Source organism: Rhizoctonia solani, chromosome 2, assembly GCF_016906535.1.
Source record: "Rhizoctonia solani chromosome 2, complete sequence".
NCBI lineage: Eukaryota > Fungi > Basidiomycota > Agaricomycetes > Cantharellales > Ceratobasidiaceae > Rhizoctonia > Rhizoctonia solani.
In genome coordinates, this window is record NC_057371.1 from 940,219 (window position 1) to 958,584 (window position 18,366).

General features: G+C 47.6%; 3 protein-coding genes across 3 annotated transcripts; 2 read left to right on the top strand and 1 right to left on the bottom strand.

The window, feature by feature from the left end:
* Window positions 1–3,417: 3,417 nt before the first annotated feature.
* RhiXN_04907 (Retrotransposable element Tf2 protein) lies at window positions 3,418–6,686 on the top strand (the record flags this gene model as incomplete). Its single annotated transcript, XM_043324723.1, has 9 exons — window positions 3,418–3,510; window positions 3,627–3,803; window positions 3,887–4,219; window positions 4,273–4,365; window positions 4,859–5,016; window positions 5,118–5,239; window positions 5,290–5,403; window positions 5,451–5,942; window positions 5,989–6,686. The coding sequence occupies 9 exons, from the start codon at window positions 3,418–3,420 to the stop codon at window positions 6,684–6,686; spliced, it is 2,280 nt and encodes a 759-aa protein (XP_043177142.1).
* Window positions 6,687–6,849: 163 nt separating this feature from the next.
* On the top strand, window positions 6,850–7,911 carry RhiXN_04908 (integrase core domain protein; the record flags this gene model as incomplete). Its single annotated transcript, XM_043324724.1, has 1 exon — window positions 6,850–7,911. One exon carries the CDS (start codon window positions 6,850–6,852, stop codon window positions 7,909–7,911), a length of 1,062 nt encoding a protein of 353 aa, XP_043177143.1.
* Window positions 7,912–13,046: 5,135 nt separating this feature from the next.
* Window positions 13,047–17,638, bottom strand: RhiXN_04909 (Retrotransposable element Tf2 protein; the record flags this gene model as incomplete). The annotated part of the gene is made up of 3 exons (XM_043324725.1): window positions 13,047–15,200; window positions 15,257–16,330; window positions 16,472–17,638. The coding sequence occupies 3 exons, from the start codon at window positions 17,636–17,638 to the stop codon at window positions 13,047–13,049; spliced, it is 4,395 nt and encodes a 1,464-aa protein (XP_043177144.1).
* Window positions 17,639–18,366: the final 728 nt, after the last annotated feature.

Here is an 18,366-nt window from a genome sequence, read left to right on the forward strand (position 1 = left end):
ATTACAGAGGTGAACTAATTACAAATGTCTAATATGCAAAATCATAACCAATAAGAACCCGCTCCGCAGTTGGTCTTACTCATGCATACGTGTCACTGACGTGTCATGATGATCATAGGTGGAGGTGGCTATGCATGCTGATTAAGCACAGATGGGGACGTGGCTTAGCGCTTAGCATATGATATAAGCGCCAAGATCACATGATCAAAAATGTTGTCCAATTGCCTTTGTTTAAATTCAGAAAATAGGAATAAATTCCCTGGTATCAATTGTGTCTACAACACTGAACATATAAGGAGGTGTTGTAGGCACACATATACCCAGGGGAATTATTCTGATTTTCTTGATTTTAAACAAAGTCAAACAGACAACATTTTTGATCATGTGACATTGGCGCTTATATCTTATGCTAAGCATCAAGCCACATCCCCATCTGTGCTTACTTCATCATGTGTAGCCACCTCCACCTGATGATGTCACTATGACATGTCAGTGACATGTATGCATGAGTAAGGCCAACTGCAGAGCAGGGTTCTTATTTTATATAGACTACTTCTTTTCCCACACACAATGTATTTGTAATTAGTACTCTCTGCAATATATAAAGAGGCCAACCAACCATGGTAACACCCAGGTTGATTACCCCTTGCTGCACCCCCCATTGTGTACAAGGCCTTACAGCCAGCAACTACTTAGATACAACACCTTAAGCATCAACCCCACTGTACATACGTAGTTACCCATTGCCCTTAAGGCCTTGGTCATTGTAGATAGTTGTCTTGTTGTTGTAGGTAGTTCCCTCACTGCCTTACTGTTGTACACCACTGTAAGGTGGGTACTTGCTAGTGGGCAGGCGCTTACAGCTGTACTACTACAGACAGTGCTTATCTAACTGACTAATCTAGGCTATACTATCACTGCTTAAGGTGGTCTGCTACTGGGTTCCAATGGCAAGGGGGCCTTAGGCCTGGAGGTGTGGTGAGCACAATAAAAGGGGTGAGTGTTGTAACTACTAGGGGCCAGCTACTTAGCTGGCTGGATGTATCCTCCTCAATGAATATGAGACAAGGTAAAATCAACTTGGGGTCTCCAAGCAATTTTCCTGCTGTATAAATAGTCAAAGAGGCGCTATCTACATGGTCTGTGCGCGTGAGAGAAGAAGTGTACAAGTGAAATAAAAATTGTGCTGCAGGCTGCACAGAAGCATGGATTTCTCCTAAGCGCCCTTGGCACAGCATCTTGGTGCAGCATCTTGGCATAACAAGTGCCTTGATCACGTGATTAGAAAACAAGAGATATCAAGTCCATAAAAAATACTAAAAATAACAGAAAAATTCTCCAATTCTAATGGTATAAAACTTGGGAGTGTAACACTTATGCAGTTCTTACTCAGTCCATACAGCCACAAGCACCTGCGCCTTGATGCCCCTTAAGGACATCTAGGACAGGAAGGTTCTGAGAGCCTTAAGCCTCAGAACTCAACCTCTTATCCCTTCCAACACTACCTACCCTTGGCATACAATCAGGTGCACCATGAGTGTAATAGTCCCTGCCTTGGTTTTAGCCCTGCTGTCATAACCCATATCTGGAAAGGTTATTACCATATATATCCACTGTCAAAGATATATAGTATATGTGATGCACAGTGATATATGAATAATATATGTTGCTGGGGGATGTTGCACTCCCCCCACCCCCCTAGCTGTGGGCCAATGTTAAGGCCTGCAGGCAAGGTCTGAATAATATATTATTATAGAAGAGATTATGTCATCCCCCCCACCTCAAATCTGTAGTAGTTTAGTATAGTATTTGATAAAGGACTGGAGGGGGGGAGGTCATGTGACCCTGGTGGGCTGTCAGTCTCTAAGTGTTGTACACCACTGTAAGGTGGGTACACACTAATGGGAGCAGGTGCTTTTGACCATACTACTACAAGTGGACTTATGTAATCTAACTGGCTAGGCTATACTATTGTTGCATAGGGCAACCTACTACTAACTACTGGCAATGGGGCCTTAGGCCTGGGAGGTGTGGTAGGTGTAATAAGGGGTGTGAGCATCTTAGACTACTGAGGGGGTGTCGTAGACACAGTCGATACCAGGGAATTTATTCCCATTTTCTCGAATTTAAACGAAGTAGAACGGACGACATTTTCAATCACGTGATCTCGGCGCTTACATCATACGCTAGGCGCCGAGCCACGTCCCCCTCCGCGCTTAGTCAGCATACATAGCCACCTCCACCTGATGACATCACTATGACACGTCAGTAACACGTATGCATGAGTAAGGCCGACTGCGGAACGGGGTTCTTATTTGATACGGTATTGCATATAAATGTATTTGTAATTAGTTAGCTCTGTAATATAAGGAGGCCAACCAACCATGGTAACACCCAGGTCGATTACCTCTTGTCGCATCTCCACTACTGTACGAGGGCCTTAAGCCCAGTAAACCACTTAGCTACTTAGTCCACACCGCCTTAAGCGGCTTTCTCGCTGTAGTTACATAGCTGGTCATTGCCCTTACGGCCTTGGTCATCGTAGTATAGCTGGTCGTCGCCGTAGGATAGCTTGCCGCCGCCTTACGCGGTTCTCTACTTAGATACATCCGGCCGCAAGCGCCTTCCTCCTCGACGTCCTTACAGACGTCTAGGACACTAGGTAATCGACCTTACGTCGGTTGCAAACCGTTCTGCACCCAACCCTACTAAGCTCCAACCCCCGAGAAGGATACCTGTACTAGCACGAGTGAAAACACGTGATCGGACTCTCCCTTTCAGCTGGAATAATCAAAGAGCTGTTGGTCCCACGTAGTAACAAATTGCTATAAGGCAGGCTATCCCTATCGCCCGACCACCGGTCACGCACCCCTTGTCAGCGGAACTAGTCAGCAGATCCACCCGCTTGCAGAAAACCCGTTCCACATCACGCCCGTACACGGCAGTTGATTGGTCAATAGGGACTGTCCAACGCTAGGCGGTTGACGCAAGTTCTTAGCGCCAGAAACAAGAAAGCGAACCATAAGTCCTGTTATAGGCACCATCCTCCCCCCCTTCGCCCACCATTACGTCACGCACCCCCTCTTGCGCTTCCTCCCGCGCCTCCCAACGCGCCACTTCCCACCAAGGCCGCTCATATCCCCATGAGATGGCAACCCGTTCCCGGAGCACCGCTTGTCCCCAATCCCTCTTGATCAAGGAGAGCTGGGACCCTCTCTTCCGGCAACCGCCGATGAGTCAGGGAGCCTTGAACCAGAGGTTATGGGGAAATATCCCTCAGCCGTGCAATCTCCCTCCTCCTGGGATTGCAAAACCAAGTCATCCGGCTCGAGCGGGAACTCGAGGAAATCAAGGAAGTCAACAAGGAAGCCCGAGACTGGATGGGAGCAGACCAAACCCTCACTCGCATCGAGGCTAATGGGCCCCAACCACACACCAGAAGACCGGAAACCACCGGCAATTGAAGCCACGCCCAGGCCCCTATCCAAAGCCGACCTCCTCCAGCGCCTAGTGCGCCCCTCATTGCCTGGGCTAACCCCACCAAGCCTCCCATCACCTTTGCCCAACCAACCCCTGTCCGGGCCCCCCCACGAGTCCAAAACTCCCGCTCCATCTTCGCCTATCAGGCTCCGCTCCCCGTTGCCCCTCCACCAGCGGCTCCAGTAGCCGCATACCAAGCCCCCGTCAAGGTAGATCACCCTGACGCCTATACGGGGAAAATCGGGAATGAGTCACGACAATGGCTCACAAGAATGATGGCATGGGTCCGCCTTAACCAGCGCATGTTCCCAACAGACCAGGAGGTACTCTCATTCCTCCTAATGAACATGAAGGATGCAGCAGGAGCATGGGCGCACCCTCACCTCGACCAACTAGGGTCCCATAGGGCCATCATCCAAACGGTGGAGGACTTCAGAGGGAATTCCTGGCTGCATTTGGGAACCCAGACGCCACAAGGGCCGCGGAGCGGCAAATCACCTACCTCACTCAGACAGGCACCTGTGCTGAGTACATTACAAAGTTTAGGACCATTGCCATGGACCTAGACTGGAACGACGCCGCCCTTTGTGGGCAATTCGCACGTGGCCTCCACTGGGAGGTCAGCCGCCTCATCGCCACCCGAGGCGGCGCCCCACTACCCTCCTGGAGCTGCAGAACGCAGCCCTGGTCATCAACAACGCCCTCCGCGAGGAGCGTGCCAGCCACCTGCCTAAGGGTAGTAAGTCTGGAACTTCCTCCACCCCCAATAGGGGGGCAAGTACCGGCCAACAGGCCACAAGACCAGGGCGCCTCTCCAGTGACCCAACTTTGTCTCCGAGGAGGAGCGAAACCGCCGCAGGGCTGAAGGCCTCTGCATCAAATGCGGTAAGGCGGGCCATAAATTTGCGGAATGCCGCACTGGCTGGAAAGCCACGCCAAGGAAGACGGTGTTAAGAAGGAAGCCGCCAAAATTGGCAAAGAGTCTGGACTCAAATCAGGAAAAGACTAAGGGTACCTGCTGCCGCGCGCAAGGACCCCAAGGACTCTGGCTTAGTATTGGAATTTTGTAATATATCGCAATCACATAGAAATAAACCCCTTTTCACAATTCCAATCAAACCAGAGAAGCAAGCGGAAACACTAGAAGTCCTGATAGATTCAGGCGCTACCTCATCATTCCTCCACCCTCGCACAGCGGAACTACTCCGCCTTCCCTTGATAGATCTCCCACAACCCCGCATCGTTACTATGCTCAATGGGTCGAGCCCACAGGCTGGCAAGATTTGGAAGAAGGCCAATCTATCCTTCCTATTTGATGGCAAGCGTATGACAGAAACTTTCTTAATCTGTAACACCGGATCACACGCTGCCATCCTAGGAATCAAATGGCTGGAAACCCATAATCCTGAAATCAACTGGAACCAACGTACCCTCTCCTTTCCCCATGCGCAACCAGCACGTAGCCATCGCCGAAGAAGAGGAAGCAGACAAGAACCCCCTTGAAGGAGTACCCCCGAGTACCATCAATATGCCAAGGTATTTGGGGAAGAAGAATTCAACAAGCTTCCCCCTCATCGGCACTACGATATTGGAATCGAACTAACGGAAGAAGGCCCTTTGAACTTGCCCCTCTATAGCATGACCGACGCTGAATCCGCCACGCTCAAGGATTGGCTCAGGGACGAGCTCAAGGCCGGAAAGATACGCCCCAGTAAATCTTCCATCAGTTCCCCTGTCATGTTTGTACCAAAAAAGGATGGTTCCCGCCAATTGGTTGTCGACTACCGTCGCCTTAATAACCGGACCAAGAAAATGTCTACCCGTTACCCCGTCCTGATGACTTGATGGCCCAACTCCGCGGCGCCAAGGTCTTCACCAAACTGGACCTACGATGGGGTTACAATAACGTCCGGGTTAAAGAAGGTGACGAATGGAAAACGGCCTTTCGCACTAAATACGGCTTATACAAGTCCCTGGTTATGACCTTTGGTTTGACAAATGCCCCGCCGCTTTCCAGCACTTCATGAACGAGTTGTTCAAGGACTTACTGGATGTATGCGTCATCATATACTTAGATGACATCCTGATTTACTCCAAGGATGACGCATCCCACACTCAGCATGTTCATGAGGTCCTACAGCGCTTACTGGAAAACCAATTGTTTTGCAAGGCTTCAAAATGCACATTCCATGTGACTTCCGTAGAATACCTGGGAATCATTGTCTCGGATAAAGGCTTTAGCCTGGACAAGCTCAAAATCCAGGCGGTACGAGAGTGGCCAGTTCCATCAAAGGTCAAAGAAGTCCAGTCATTCCTAGGTTTTGCCAATTTTCTTCAAAGGTTTGTTGCCAACTTTAGTCACATAGCCCAACCCCTGCACAACCTAGTAAAAAAGGATACACCCTGGAAATGGGGCACCAAGGAACAAGAGGCCTTCCAGAACCTGAAGAATGCTATCACCAGTGCCCCAGTACTGCCATGCCGACCCCACCAAACCTTACTTCCTAGAAACGGATGCGTCCGGCGCAGCATTAGGCTCCATACTGAGCCAACGCCAGGAAGACGGTCGCTTACACCCCCTGGGATTCTTGTCGGAATCGTTCAAAGGTGCCGAACAAAACTACGACACCCACGATAAAGAACTCCTTGCAATCATCCGTTCCTTTGAATATTGGCGAATCTTCCTGGAAGGAACAACCCACCCTATCACAGTGTTCACCGACCACAGGAACCTTGAGTATTGGAAAGAATCTAGGACCTTCAACCGTCGTCATGCCAGGTGGCACCTCTTGTTAGCAGGATATAATTTCCAAATAGTCTATCGCCCTGGTAAACAGTCCGGCAAACCGGATGCATTATCCCGCCGCGCCGACCACGCTGATATCCCACCTGCTGACCAGACCATGCTTCCCAACCCTGTCTTCGCCAACGTTGCACTAGTCACACCGGAAAAGGAACTACAACGCCGCATTGAGTCAAGCCTAGACCAAGATGAGTCCCTGGAAGAGATCCTACAGTTCCTACAGAACGAATCCAAGGCCCCGCCCTCCATTAAACGCGCGTTCAAAGACTATGAGATGGAGGCCGGCCTACTATTTTACCAAGGACGGATTGTGGTACCTGATGTAGGGACCCTACGAACGGACCTGCTGCGAATCTTCACGATAGCCCATTGGCTGGCCATCCAGGCAGGCAGCGGACCCTAGAATTGATATCCAGGAATTACTACTGGCCCGGTATCCGTGCTGACACATACTGGCACGTGGATTCATGCGAAATCTGCCAACGGATCCGAAAACCTAAGTACGCGTCCATCCCACCACAACCCCTGGAACTACCATCACGCCCTTGGCAACACGTATCTACGACATGATAGTAGATCTACCAAAGGACGGAAGCAACGATTCTATACTGGTCATTGTGGACAGCTTCACCAAATATGTTATCCTGGTGGAGTGTTCCAAGAAGCTCAAAGCCCCGGAATTGGCGGACCTGTTCTTGCGCCATGTGTGGAAACGTTACGGCATGCCAGAAAAAACGGTATCAGATCGAGGACGAGTCTTTAATAACAAATTCCTAAAAGCTCTGTACCAACGCCTAGGGATAGACCCCCATTTTTCCTCGGCCTACCATCCTCAAAGTGACGGTCAAACGGAACGCGTGAACCCTACGGTCGAACACTTCCTAAGGGCTTACTCGGGGGTAAATCAGAAAGATTGGGTCAGATGGTTACCGATGGCGGAATTTGCCTACAACAACGCGGTACATAGTTCAACAGGCAAATCCCCGTTCAAGGCGCTATATGGCTGGGAACCTTCCTTAACCCCAAGTAACGTCCCAACAGACGTCCCGGAGGCAGACGACTTGGCAACGCAGATGGAATCTCAATGGCGGGAAATAGGGGCGGCACTCCGGCAATCAAAAACACGCATGATAGCTGGAGAAACAGGAGAACCACTCAAATTTGAAGTTGGGGAAGAGGCCTGGTTAGATGCTAAGAATGTGAAGCTAAAAACCCTGAGCCCCAAGCTAACGGAGCAACGCCTGGGCCCCTTCAAAGTAACTGAGAAGATCTCCAATTGCGCCTACCGCCTCAGACTCCCACCAACCATGAGGATCCACGACGTCTTTTACGTAGGACTACTGTCCAAAGTAAAGAGGGATGACAAACGAGCTTTTGAGAACCGTCCCCCACCAGTCACCATAGATGGGGAAGAAGAATACAAGGTCGAGGGAATTACGGACATGGAGGAAAGAAATGGGAAATGGTTTTTTAGGGTGAAATGGAAGGGCTACGGATCAGAGGAAAACACCTGGGAACCAAGGGAAAACCTCAAAAATGCCGAAAAAATCCTAAAAAATTTTGAGAAGGAAATGAAAAAGAAGGCCCTCGGCGCTGCCAAGGCCCTTAGAGGGGGGGCAGTGTCGTAGACACAGTCGATACCAGGGAATTTATTCCATTTTCTCGAATTTAAACGAAGTAGAACGGACGACATTTTCAATCACGTGATCTCGGCGCTTACATCATACGCTAGGCGCCGAGCCACGTCCCCCTCCGCGCTTAGTCAGCATACATAGCCACCTCCACCTGATGACATCACTATGACACGTCAGTAACACGTATGCATGAGTAAGGCCAACTGCGGAACGGGGTTCTTATTTGATACGGTATTGCATATAAATGTATTTGTAATTAGTTAGCTCTGTAATATATAAGGAGGCCAACCAACCATGGTAACACCCAGGTCGATTACCTCTTGTTGCATCTCCACTACTGTACGAGGGCCTTAAGCCCAGTAAACCACTTAGCTACTTAGTCCACACCGCCTTAAGGCTTTCTTGCTGTAGTTACATAGCTGGTCATCGCCCTTACGGCCTTGGTCATCGTAGTATAGCTGGTCGTCGCCGTAGGATAGCTTGCCGCCGCCTTACGCGGTTCTCTACTTAGATACATCCGGCCGCAAGCGCCTTCCTCCTCGACGTCCTTACAGACGTCTAGGACAGGGGGCTTGTTATAACCTCCTTACTGATACCATTAGATTCCTACGTTTTTTCTATTATTTTTAGTATTTTTTACGAACTCAATATCTTCTGTTTTTCGATCACGTGATCTCGGCGCTTAATATGCCAAGATGCCGCGCCGAGATGCCGTGTCAAGGGCGCTTAGAAGAAATCCACGCTTCTGCGCAGCCCGCAGCACGCTTCCCTTTTCACATGGACTCTTCTTTTCTCACGCGCACAGACCATGTAGATAGTATGCGCTTGTCTATATATACAGCAGGGAAATTGCTTGGAGACCCCAAGTCGATTTTACCTTGTCTCATACCATTGAGGAGGAACATTCCCAGCCAGCTAAGTAGCCGGCCCCCGGTAGTTCAGAAGTTAACCCCACTTATTACACTCACCACACCTCCTGGGCTAAGCCCCCTCCGTCGATAGATAGTAGAACGTTGCCTTACGCAACCAGTAGTTTAGCCTTAGATACAGTAGATTAGATAAGCAGTGTTGTAGTAGTTACGGCCTTAAGTGCCCGCCACTAGCGAGTACCCACATTACAGTGGTGTACAACAGGGCTGGCTACTTAGCTGGCTTGCTACCTTCTCTAATGAGTAAGAGACAAGGTAAAATCAACTTGGTGTTCCCAAGCAATTTTCCTGCTGTATATATAGACAGGGGCATACTATCTACATGGTCTGTGTGCGTGAGAAAGGAAGTACATAATGGAAATAAAAAGCATGCTGCAGGCTGCGCAGAAGTGTGGATTTCTCCTAAGCACCCTTGGCACGGCATCTCAGCACAGCATCTTGGCATAATAAGCGCCAAGGTCACGTGATAAAAAGCATGAGATATTGAGCTTGTAAAAAATAGTAAAAATAACAGAAAAATCGTCCAAATCCAGTGGTGTAGGTAAGGAGGTTGTAACACTAAGTCATGAGCGCTTAGAGTAATGACAGTTCTGACTGCATATATGTGAGTAAATGCGGCCTTCTAAAGACTGTGGAATATCCTATTAGTAGGTGGCTTGGTCAGGAGACATGCCAGCAAGGCATGGGTCATGACACCTGCTGTCTTTACAGCATAGTGCACTTTACTTATATTGGTCTTGTCCACCCCTTGTCTGGCAATTGCCTTTGAGCATTGTTAGGTCCTACTAGTTGATAAGTCCTATACTAGGCAATAACTAGTTAGGTTCCTCTCTGGTAGTTGTCAGCTCTGACAGGCATGACATGATTTTTTACTATTTGCTACCTTTTTCTGAGACAGTTTCCTTTTTTGGTAAATTTATATGTCATCAAGGTCAAGTGATACATTTGATATATGATGTGAAATTGTAAAGACTCATGCTTTGTTGTTGTTTTTGATGTGGCTTTTCTCATGTACATAAGCAGGGTCAAGCCACTGCTAACCAGCAAGGTTTGACCTCTTTGTTGTCAATCCATCTCCAGCTTACACCTACTGTTGTAAACATGGTCAAATGGACCAGCACAAGTGGTTGCATGCTGGCTCAAGCCCAAATTGGGGGGTAGCAGGTGTAATCATGGGTTGTCAGCAAAGGACTAATAGGGCTCTATGGCTTAGTGGTCAAGCTGGTTCAATTCCAGCTAGTTCTATTTCTCTCTATTGATGACACCTATCCTTAGCCCAGGCCCCTAGTTGGCCATTAGTGCTCATTACTTAACAACCATTAACCCAGGCCTTAGTAGCCCTTGTTGTAGACATACTTGATACCACAGAAATTTATTCCAAATTTCTCAAATTTAAACAAAGCCAAATGGACAACATTTCCAATCACATGACTTTGGCACTTATGTCATACCCTAAGTGCCTTGCCTTGTCCCCCTCCATGATTAGTCAGCAACATAGCCACCTCCACCTTGATGACATCACAGGTGACATGTATGCATGAGTAGGCCAACTGGAGCAGGGTTCTTATTTGATACAGTATTGGATATAATGTATTGTAAATAGCTCTATCTCAGAATATAAGGAGGGCAATCAACCATGGCAATCCCCAGGTCAATTACCTCTTGTTGCATCACCTTTTGTACACAGGGCCTTACAGCCCAGGTTTTTACTAAGTTACTCAGTAGATACATTGTCTCCACTGCCTTAAGCAGCCTTGCCAATGTAGTTAGGTAGCTCATTGTTGCCTTAAGCAACTTAGTCACCATAGTATAGTTGGTCATTGCTGTAGTTTAGTCCCTTGTTGCCTTATCCAACTTATCCTTTTGTCATGAGCCACACCCCTATTGTGCCCTTTATTCACATACCAGGGCACTCATGGTACACACTACGGCCACTGGAAACACGGATATGCTTGCACTTATGCACTCAGAACCTCCAGGTTCCCACATATAAGAGACTTATGGTCAATATGGCTGGACTTAATGACATTCTCTAAGTCCAGGTCACATGACCTCCCCCCCTCCAGCCCTTTATCAAATACTATACTAAACTACTACAGATTTGAGGTGGGGGGGGGGATGACTAATCTCTTCTATAATAATATATTATTCAGACCTTGCCTGCAGGCCTTAACATTGGCCTGCAGCAAGGGGGACAGGGGGAGTGCAATGTCCCCCAGCAACATATATTATTCATATATCATTGTGCATCATATATACTATATATATCTTTGACAGTGGATATATATGGTAATAACCCTTCCAGATATGGGTTATGTTACACTCCCTTAAATATATACCATTAGAATTTTCTCTTTTTTCTGATATCTTTAGTATTTTTTACAGTGTGTAGACACACTTGATACCAGGGAATTTATTCCCATTTCTCAAATTTAAACAAAGACAAATGGACTAGATTTTTGATCATGTGACATTGGCGCTTATATCATGCTAAGCGCTGAGCCACGTCCCCATCTGCGCTTAAATCAGCATATGTAGCCACCTCCACCTATGACATCATCATGACATGTCAGTGACACATATGCATGAGTAAGGCCAACTGCAGAGCAGGGTTCTTATTGGTTATGATATTGCATATTGTGTATTGTAAATAGTTCTCTCCTGTAATATAAGGAGGCCAACCAACCATGGTAACACCCAGGTCAATTACCTCTTGTTGCATCCCACTAAGTGTACAAGGCCTTACAGCCAGTAATTACTAAGTAGCTACATACCTAGTTAGTCCACACCACCTTAAGCAGCTTCATCACTGTGCTTAGATAGCTTGTTGTTGCCTTAGGCAGACTTGTTGTTGTAGGATAGCCTTGTTGTTGTAGTTAGGACCCTTGTTGCCTTAAGCAACTCTCTCTTACTGTAACCCACAGCCACAAGCGCCACCCCCTCAATGTCCTACCAGACATCTAGGACATACAGACTCTATATCTTTAGTTTTCCAATCACATGATCTCAGCACCTATATGCCAAGATGCCATGCCAAGATGCTGTGCCAAGGGCACTTAGGAGAAATCCATGCTTCTGTGCAGCCTGCAGCATGCTTCTCTTTTCAAATGTAGTCTTCCTTTCTCACACACACAGACTGCTCTGTAGATTCCCATGTTATATAAACAGCAGGAAAATTGCTTGGAGACTCCAAGTCAATTTTACCTTGTCTCTTATTCACAAGACAGCTTATCAGAAGCCAGCTAAGTAGCTTGGCTGCCAGTAGTATTACACTACCCCCCTTACTCACTCATCACACCTCCCAGGCCTAAGGCCCCTTTGCTGACAGTGGTTAGTAGTAGAGCACCTTAAGCGCTATTAGATACAGTAGTATAGCCTAGTAGATTGTCAGCACTGTTCTTGTTAAGAGTTGTGTAAGTACAGGAGTAAGAAATTACTATACACAAAATGTATATGAGAATAACTAAGAACTAGTATTAAGAATCAGAATATATGCACAGAATATATGCACAATATAGGCTAGGTTATCAGGAGTAACAACTCCTAACAAATAGTCTAGCAACTATCAAGTGCAGGTGGTTGGTTATGTATAGTACCTTAGACTAATGTTTACTTAAGTCTAAGTGACTGTTGTACGCCAACTGTAAGGTTGGGTACACGCTAGTGGGCGGGCACTTGAGGCCGTACTACTACACTTGCTTATGTGAACTGACTATCTAAGGCTATACTAATACCGCTTAAGGCAGCCTACTGCTTCTATACTACTGCAAGGGGGCCTTAGGCCTGGGAGGTGTGGTAGGTAAAATATAAGTGGTAAGTGATTAATGCTACTGGGAGCTGGCTACTTAGCTGGCTAACTACCTTCTCTAATGAGTAAGAGACAAGGTAAAATCAACTTGGGGTCTCCAAGCAAATTTCCTGCTGTATATATAGACAAACAGAAGTATGTACATGGTCAAAGCATGTGGGAAAGGAAGAGTCCATGTGAAAAAGGAAGTGTGCTGCGGGCTGCACAGAAGCGTGGATTTCTCCTAAGCGCCCTTGGCACAGCATCTTGGCGCGGCATCTCGGCATAATAAGCGCCGAGATCACGTGATTGAAAAAGTAAAGATATCAAGTTTGTAAAAAAATACTAAAAATATCAGAAAATCCAGGCAAATCTAGTGGTATAAGTTAGGAGGTTATAACATTGCCCCCCCCTTAAAGGCTCTTGGCGGAGTCACAAGCCTTTTTCAGTTGCAACTTGTTGAAGCGTTGGACTTCCTCCTGGCTGTGTTCCAACAACTCTTTGGGTTCCCAGGAATTGTCTTCCGGACCATACCCCTTCCATTTGATCAAATAAAACCACTTTCCTTGTTGTCTTTTTGAGTCAATGATCCGCTTGACTTTGTACTCTTCTTCCCCTTCTATTGTTTCAGGAGGGGGGCGTTCTGGTAGCAGTTGGCTTGGAGATTTGAGGACTTTGGATAGCAGCCCCACATAGAATACATTGTGGATTTTTAGCGTGTCCAGAAGTTTTAGGCAATAGGCATTGCTTGATATTTTCTCCTTGATTTCAAAAGGGCCTAGGCGCTTGGGATCTAGTTTGTTGGAGTTTGATTGGATCTCTACATTTTTTGCGTCTAGCCATACTTTTTCCCCAATAGAGAATTCTGGGATTATGCCTTTTGTTCCTGCCATTCTCTCCTTTGTCATCCTTAAAGCGGACTCTGCTTCTTTCCATTCCTTGGCCAAAGTGTCAGCTACAAGATCTGCTTCTGGGACATTTGCCGGTACGTTGGATGGGTTCATGACGGGGTTCCTTCCAAAGACCAATTCAAATGGGGTTTTCCCAGTAGCAGAGTGTTTGGCGTTATTGTAGGCATATTCCGCTAATGGTAACCATGTGGCCCAGTCTGAGTGGTTGGCTGCAACGTACAATCTTAGGTAAAATTCAATGAACTGATTTACCTGTTCCGTTTGTCCATCCAATTCCGGGTGATAGGCCAAGGAGAAGGCCGGATTGATTCCAAGGCGTTGGTAGAGTGCCCTTAGGAATTTGCCCATGAATGTTGTACCGCGGTCCAAAACCATGTTGACTGGCAATCCATGTAATTTCCATACATTATTGACAAATAGGTCCGCTAGTCCCTTGGCTGTGACTTTCTTGGAGGTGGGGATAAAATGGCCAAATTTGGAGAAGGAATCTATGACAACCAGGATTGCATCAAACCCTTGCAACTTGGGGAAACCTGTGATGAAGTTGTAGGAAATTGTATGGAACGGGAACGGGGGAACCTCTAGTGGTTTGAGGGCAATGACCAGTGCATGAGGGCAACAATTGGCTTGGCAGGTGGGACAGCATTTGACCCATTCTTTAGCCAAGGATTTCATCCCTGGCCACCAGTAATTTTGTCCCAACAGTTCAAGGGTCCTTTGCTGTCCAGGGTGACCTGCCAGGGGGGAGTCATGGAATTCTCTTAGGAGTTTTTCTTTTAGCGGTTCATTGTCAGGAACCACCAACTTTCCTTGGTACCAAAGTAATTCTTCTTCCCAGTTGTAGTCTCTATAGGCTTTTTGGATTGACATGGGGGCGTCTTCTGCGTCTTCTGTGAGGAACTTGATGATAGACTCAAGTGATGGATCTTCCCTGAGCTTGGCTTGGATATCTGTGACTATCTTGAGTTCTGCTTCTGACCTGTTGGCAAATACCTTGGCTGGTAACATGACTTCTGGTTCCTGGGCGGCTTCTACATAGTCCGCTCTTCTTGACAAGGCGTCCAGCTTCCCTGATTGTTTTCCTGGGCAATAATGGATTTCAAAATTGAAATTGCTCAGGAAGATGCACCATCTGGCATGTCTCTGGTTGAAGGTTCTAGCTTGCATCCAATATTCCAGGTTTCTGTGATCTGTGAAAACCTGGATTGGTTTGTCTGTTGCCTCCAAGAATATTTGCCATTCCTCCAGGGCCTTGATGATGGCTAGGAGTTCCTTGTTGTGGGTATCATAATTTGCCTCTGCGCCTGAGAAGGATTTGGACATGTAGGCAATTGGATGTAAGCGGTTATTGGATCCTCTTTGACTGAGTATGGCCCCCATTGCTACCCCTGACGCGTCTGTTTCAAGGTAATAGGGGAGATCTGGGTTGGAGTGGATGAGGACCGGTGCCTTAGTTACCAATGCCTTGAGTTCCTGGAATGCTTGTTCTTCTGGCATGCCCCACAACCATAGGGTTTCCTTCTTGGTGAGGTTGTGGAGGGGACATGCTACTGAACTGAAATTGGGGATGAATTGCCAAAGGTAATTGACAAAACCTAAAAAAGCCTGGACCTGTTTGACCATTTTGGGTTGGGGCCATGAGGTGACTGCCTCAGTCTTTTTTGATCCATAGAGAAGCCTGCTGGGGATATGACAATGCCAAGATAATCAACCGTAGTGACGTGGAAGTGGCACTTAGACAATTTGCAGAACAGCTGATTTTTCATCAGCCGTGAGAGGACTTCCCTTACATGTTCCAGGTGTTTCTTGGGGTCTTTGGAGAAAATTAGGATATCATCCAAGTAAATTACCACTGTAACGTCAATTAAGTCCCGGAATAGGTTGTTCATGAAGTGCTGGAAAGCCGCCAGGGCATTGGTAAGACCAAAAGGCATGACTAAGTACTCAAAAAGGCTGTATTTGGTCCTAAAGGCAGTTTTCCATTCATTGCCTTCCTTGATGCGCACGTTGTTGTAGCCCCATTGCAAATCCAGCTTTGTGAACAGCTTGGCGTTCCGTAATTTGGCCATAAGGTCATCCTGCCTGGGGAGAGGATAGACATTCTTGTGGGTAATGTCATTCAGCTTCCAATAATCCACAACTAGTCTTAATGATCCATCCGCCTTTTTGACAAACATGACCAGGGCACCAGCGGATGAGGTGCTGGGGCGGATTTTGCCTGTGGCTAGTTCCTCATCAATATGTTGCTTGAGCGCTTTGGATTCTGCGTTGGTCATGCCATATATTGGTCCAGGGGTGAGTTTGGCATCCAGGACAAGATCAATAGCAATGTTGTATTCCCTATGCAGAGGAAGTACTTTGAACTCCTCTTCCCCAAACACTTTTGCAAATTTGTGGTATTGTGTGGGGAGGTCTGCAAGGGGGTCTGAATTGGCTTCTTCTTCAGAGGCAATTTGAACTTGTTCAGGGAAAGTGATTAAACCCTGTTGCCAGTCAATCAAAGGAGATTTGTTTGTAAGCCATATCATACCAAGTATAGCCAAGGTGCTGCCTATTGGGCAAACTAGGAAGGGAATTGTGTGTGAGTGGCCATTGGCCAAGACCGCAAGTTGAACCTGGTGCCATATGCAACCAGTCTGGGAGAGGGTACCATCTAACATTCTCACAACTTGTGGATTTTCAAGTTGGGTTTTTGGGATTTTATATTTTTCCACAATCAAGGGGGAAATGAAGTTCAATGTGGCTCCTGAATCTATCAAGGTTTTTAAGGGTTCTGCCAGGGAATTCTGGACATAGAGATCAATAAAAAGCAATGGTTTTTTTATTTGAATCCAGGCCTACATTTACAAATTCAATACTATCTATATTGTCTTTTTTAGTTGGGGGCTTGGCAGCAGTCCTCAACTTCAATCTTTTCCCAACTCAACATCCTCAGCAACTTTGACTACTTCCTTGATTGTGGCTTTCCAGCCATTGGGACATTGTTTGATCCCGTGCCCCTTTTGGCTGCATTTAACGCACAGCCCTGATGCGCGGCGGCGGTCCCTTTCTTCTGGAGTAACATAATTAGGGTCCTTGGAGAGGCGGACCCTGGTAGTGGTGGTGGAAGTGGCCATGGTGGCCAGGGACTTGGCAGGTGCCTTTTTTGGCCAGTTCTCCTTGTTTTCCTGTTGGGTGTTGTCTATCTTAATGGAGGCGGCAAATATAGCCTCCAATTTGTCAGGGATGTTGTCCTTTGTGGACAGGAGTTCTTTAACCTTCCAGTGAAGGCTGCGCGTGAACTGGGCAATGTATGCTTCCTCATTCCAGTCCAATTCCGCAATGAGATTGCGGAATTCTGTTACATATTCAGACATGGTGGTTGTCTGAGTAAGCGCAGCAATCTTCCTGGCGGCGGCCCTCTTGGCATCTGGGTTGGCAAATGCCTCCTTGAATTTGGCCGCTAAGGCCGTGATGGTGGTAGGAGGGTTTCCCTTGCCCTTGATGATTGATCTGATGATGGGGAGGGCCCAATTGGCAGCCTTGTCTGTCATGTGGTATAGGATCCATACCACCATCTGCTCCTCCTCATTGAACTGATCCCTGTGAAGGGCAACCCAAAGCATCATCCTATCAAGCCATTGTGTGGCCTTTTGTCCCCTTGTATCACCCTTGTAGGGATCTGGGAGTTCCATCTTGGGCTGCTTTACTGAGGACCCGGCATCAAATGGGGTGAGGGAGCTGAGGGACTGTTTAGGCGTTCCCTGAGGCTCCTTTTTGGGAGTTCTCCTTGGGTCTTCTTCTTCCTCTGAGTCAAAGCCCATTCCCCTGGATGGGCGGAAAGGGGCCTTGAGTCCAGGCCTAACCGTGCCTGGAGTGTTGGCTTCTCCCCCTGTATGGGTAGGGGGAGTGGTAGGCCCAGTTGCTGGGCCAGTTTTGGCTTGGACGCCCCCTTGGTCCTTGTCTCCCACAAGGTTGTTTGTCTCCCTGCATATGGCAACAAGTTGGATGATCTGCTTGCCTTGAGACTTGACTTGGTCCTGGAGGGACCCAACTTGAGTGGTGAGGGCTTGGATAGCCTTGAGGAGAGAGACAATGGACGGCTCTGGTTCCATGCCTGGCAGGTCTTGCGGAGAGGGAGATGTGCTGCAAGAGGGTGGTTGGGAGCAGGTTGGAATGGAACGTTGGCTGGAGCGGCTGGAGGGGCAAGAGTAGGGGTGAGGAGCACCAGAGCATGTGGATGGTATAGTGGAGACGGCGTGGGGGGTAGGAGTGCCTGATACAGGACTTAGGAACGGTTTTTGCGCAGTATGTGAATGCTAAACCCTTGCGTCAAATACCTGGCGTTGAACAATCCCTACAACAAATCAACAGATCTGGCAATTGTGATACAAGCAGGTTTTTTGCAAGCGGGTACTTCAGCTGACTAGGGTTGCTAACTGCAGAGTTCCGGCAAAACTTGTGGTATGCGGGGGATAGGTATCCGTCTGCCTTATAGCAATTTGGTACTACGTGGGGGTGGGGGATTTTTTATTATTCTATCCTGCAAGGTGGCCCTGATCACATGTTTTCCCTTGTGCTAGTACAGGGGAACTTCTCCTTGTTGGTTACAGCCTACAGAAGTTGATTTTACAATGTTGTACGCCAACTGTAAGGTTGGGTACACGCTAGCGGGCGGGCGCTTGAGGCCGTACTACTACACTTGCTTATGTGAACTGACTATCTAAGGCTATACTAATACCGCTTAAGGCAGCCTACTGCTTCTATACTACTGCAAGGGGGCCTTAGGCCTGGGAGGTGTGGTAGGTAAAATATAAGGGGTAAGTGATTAATGCTACTGGGG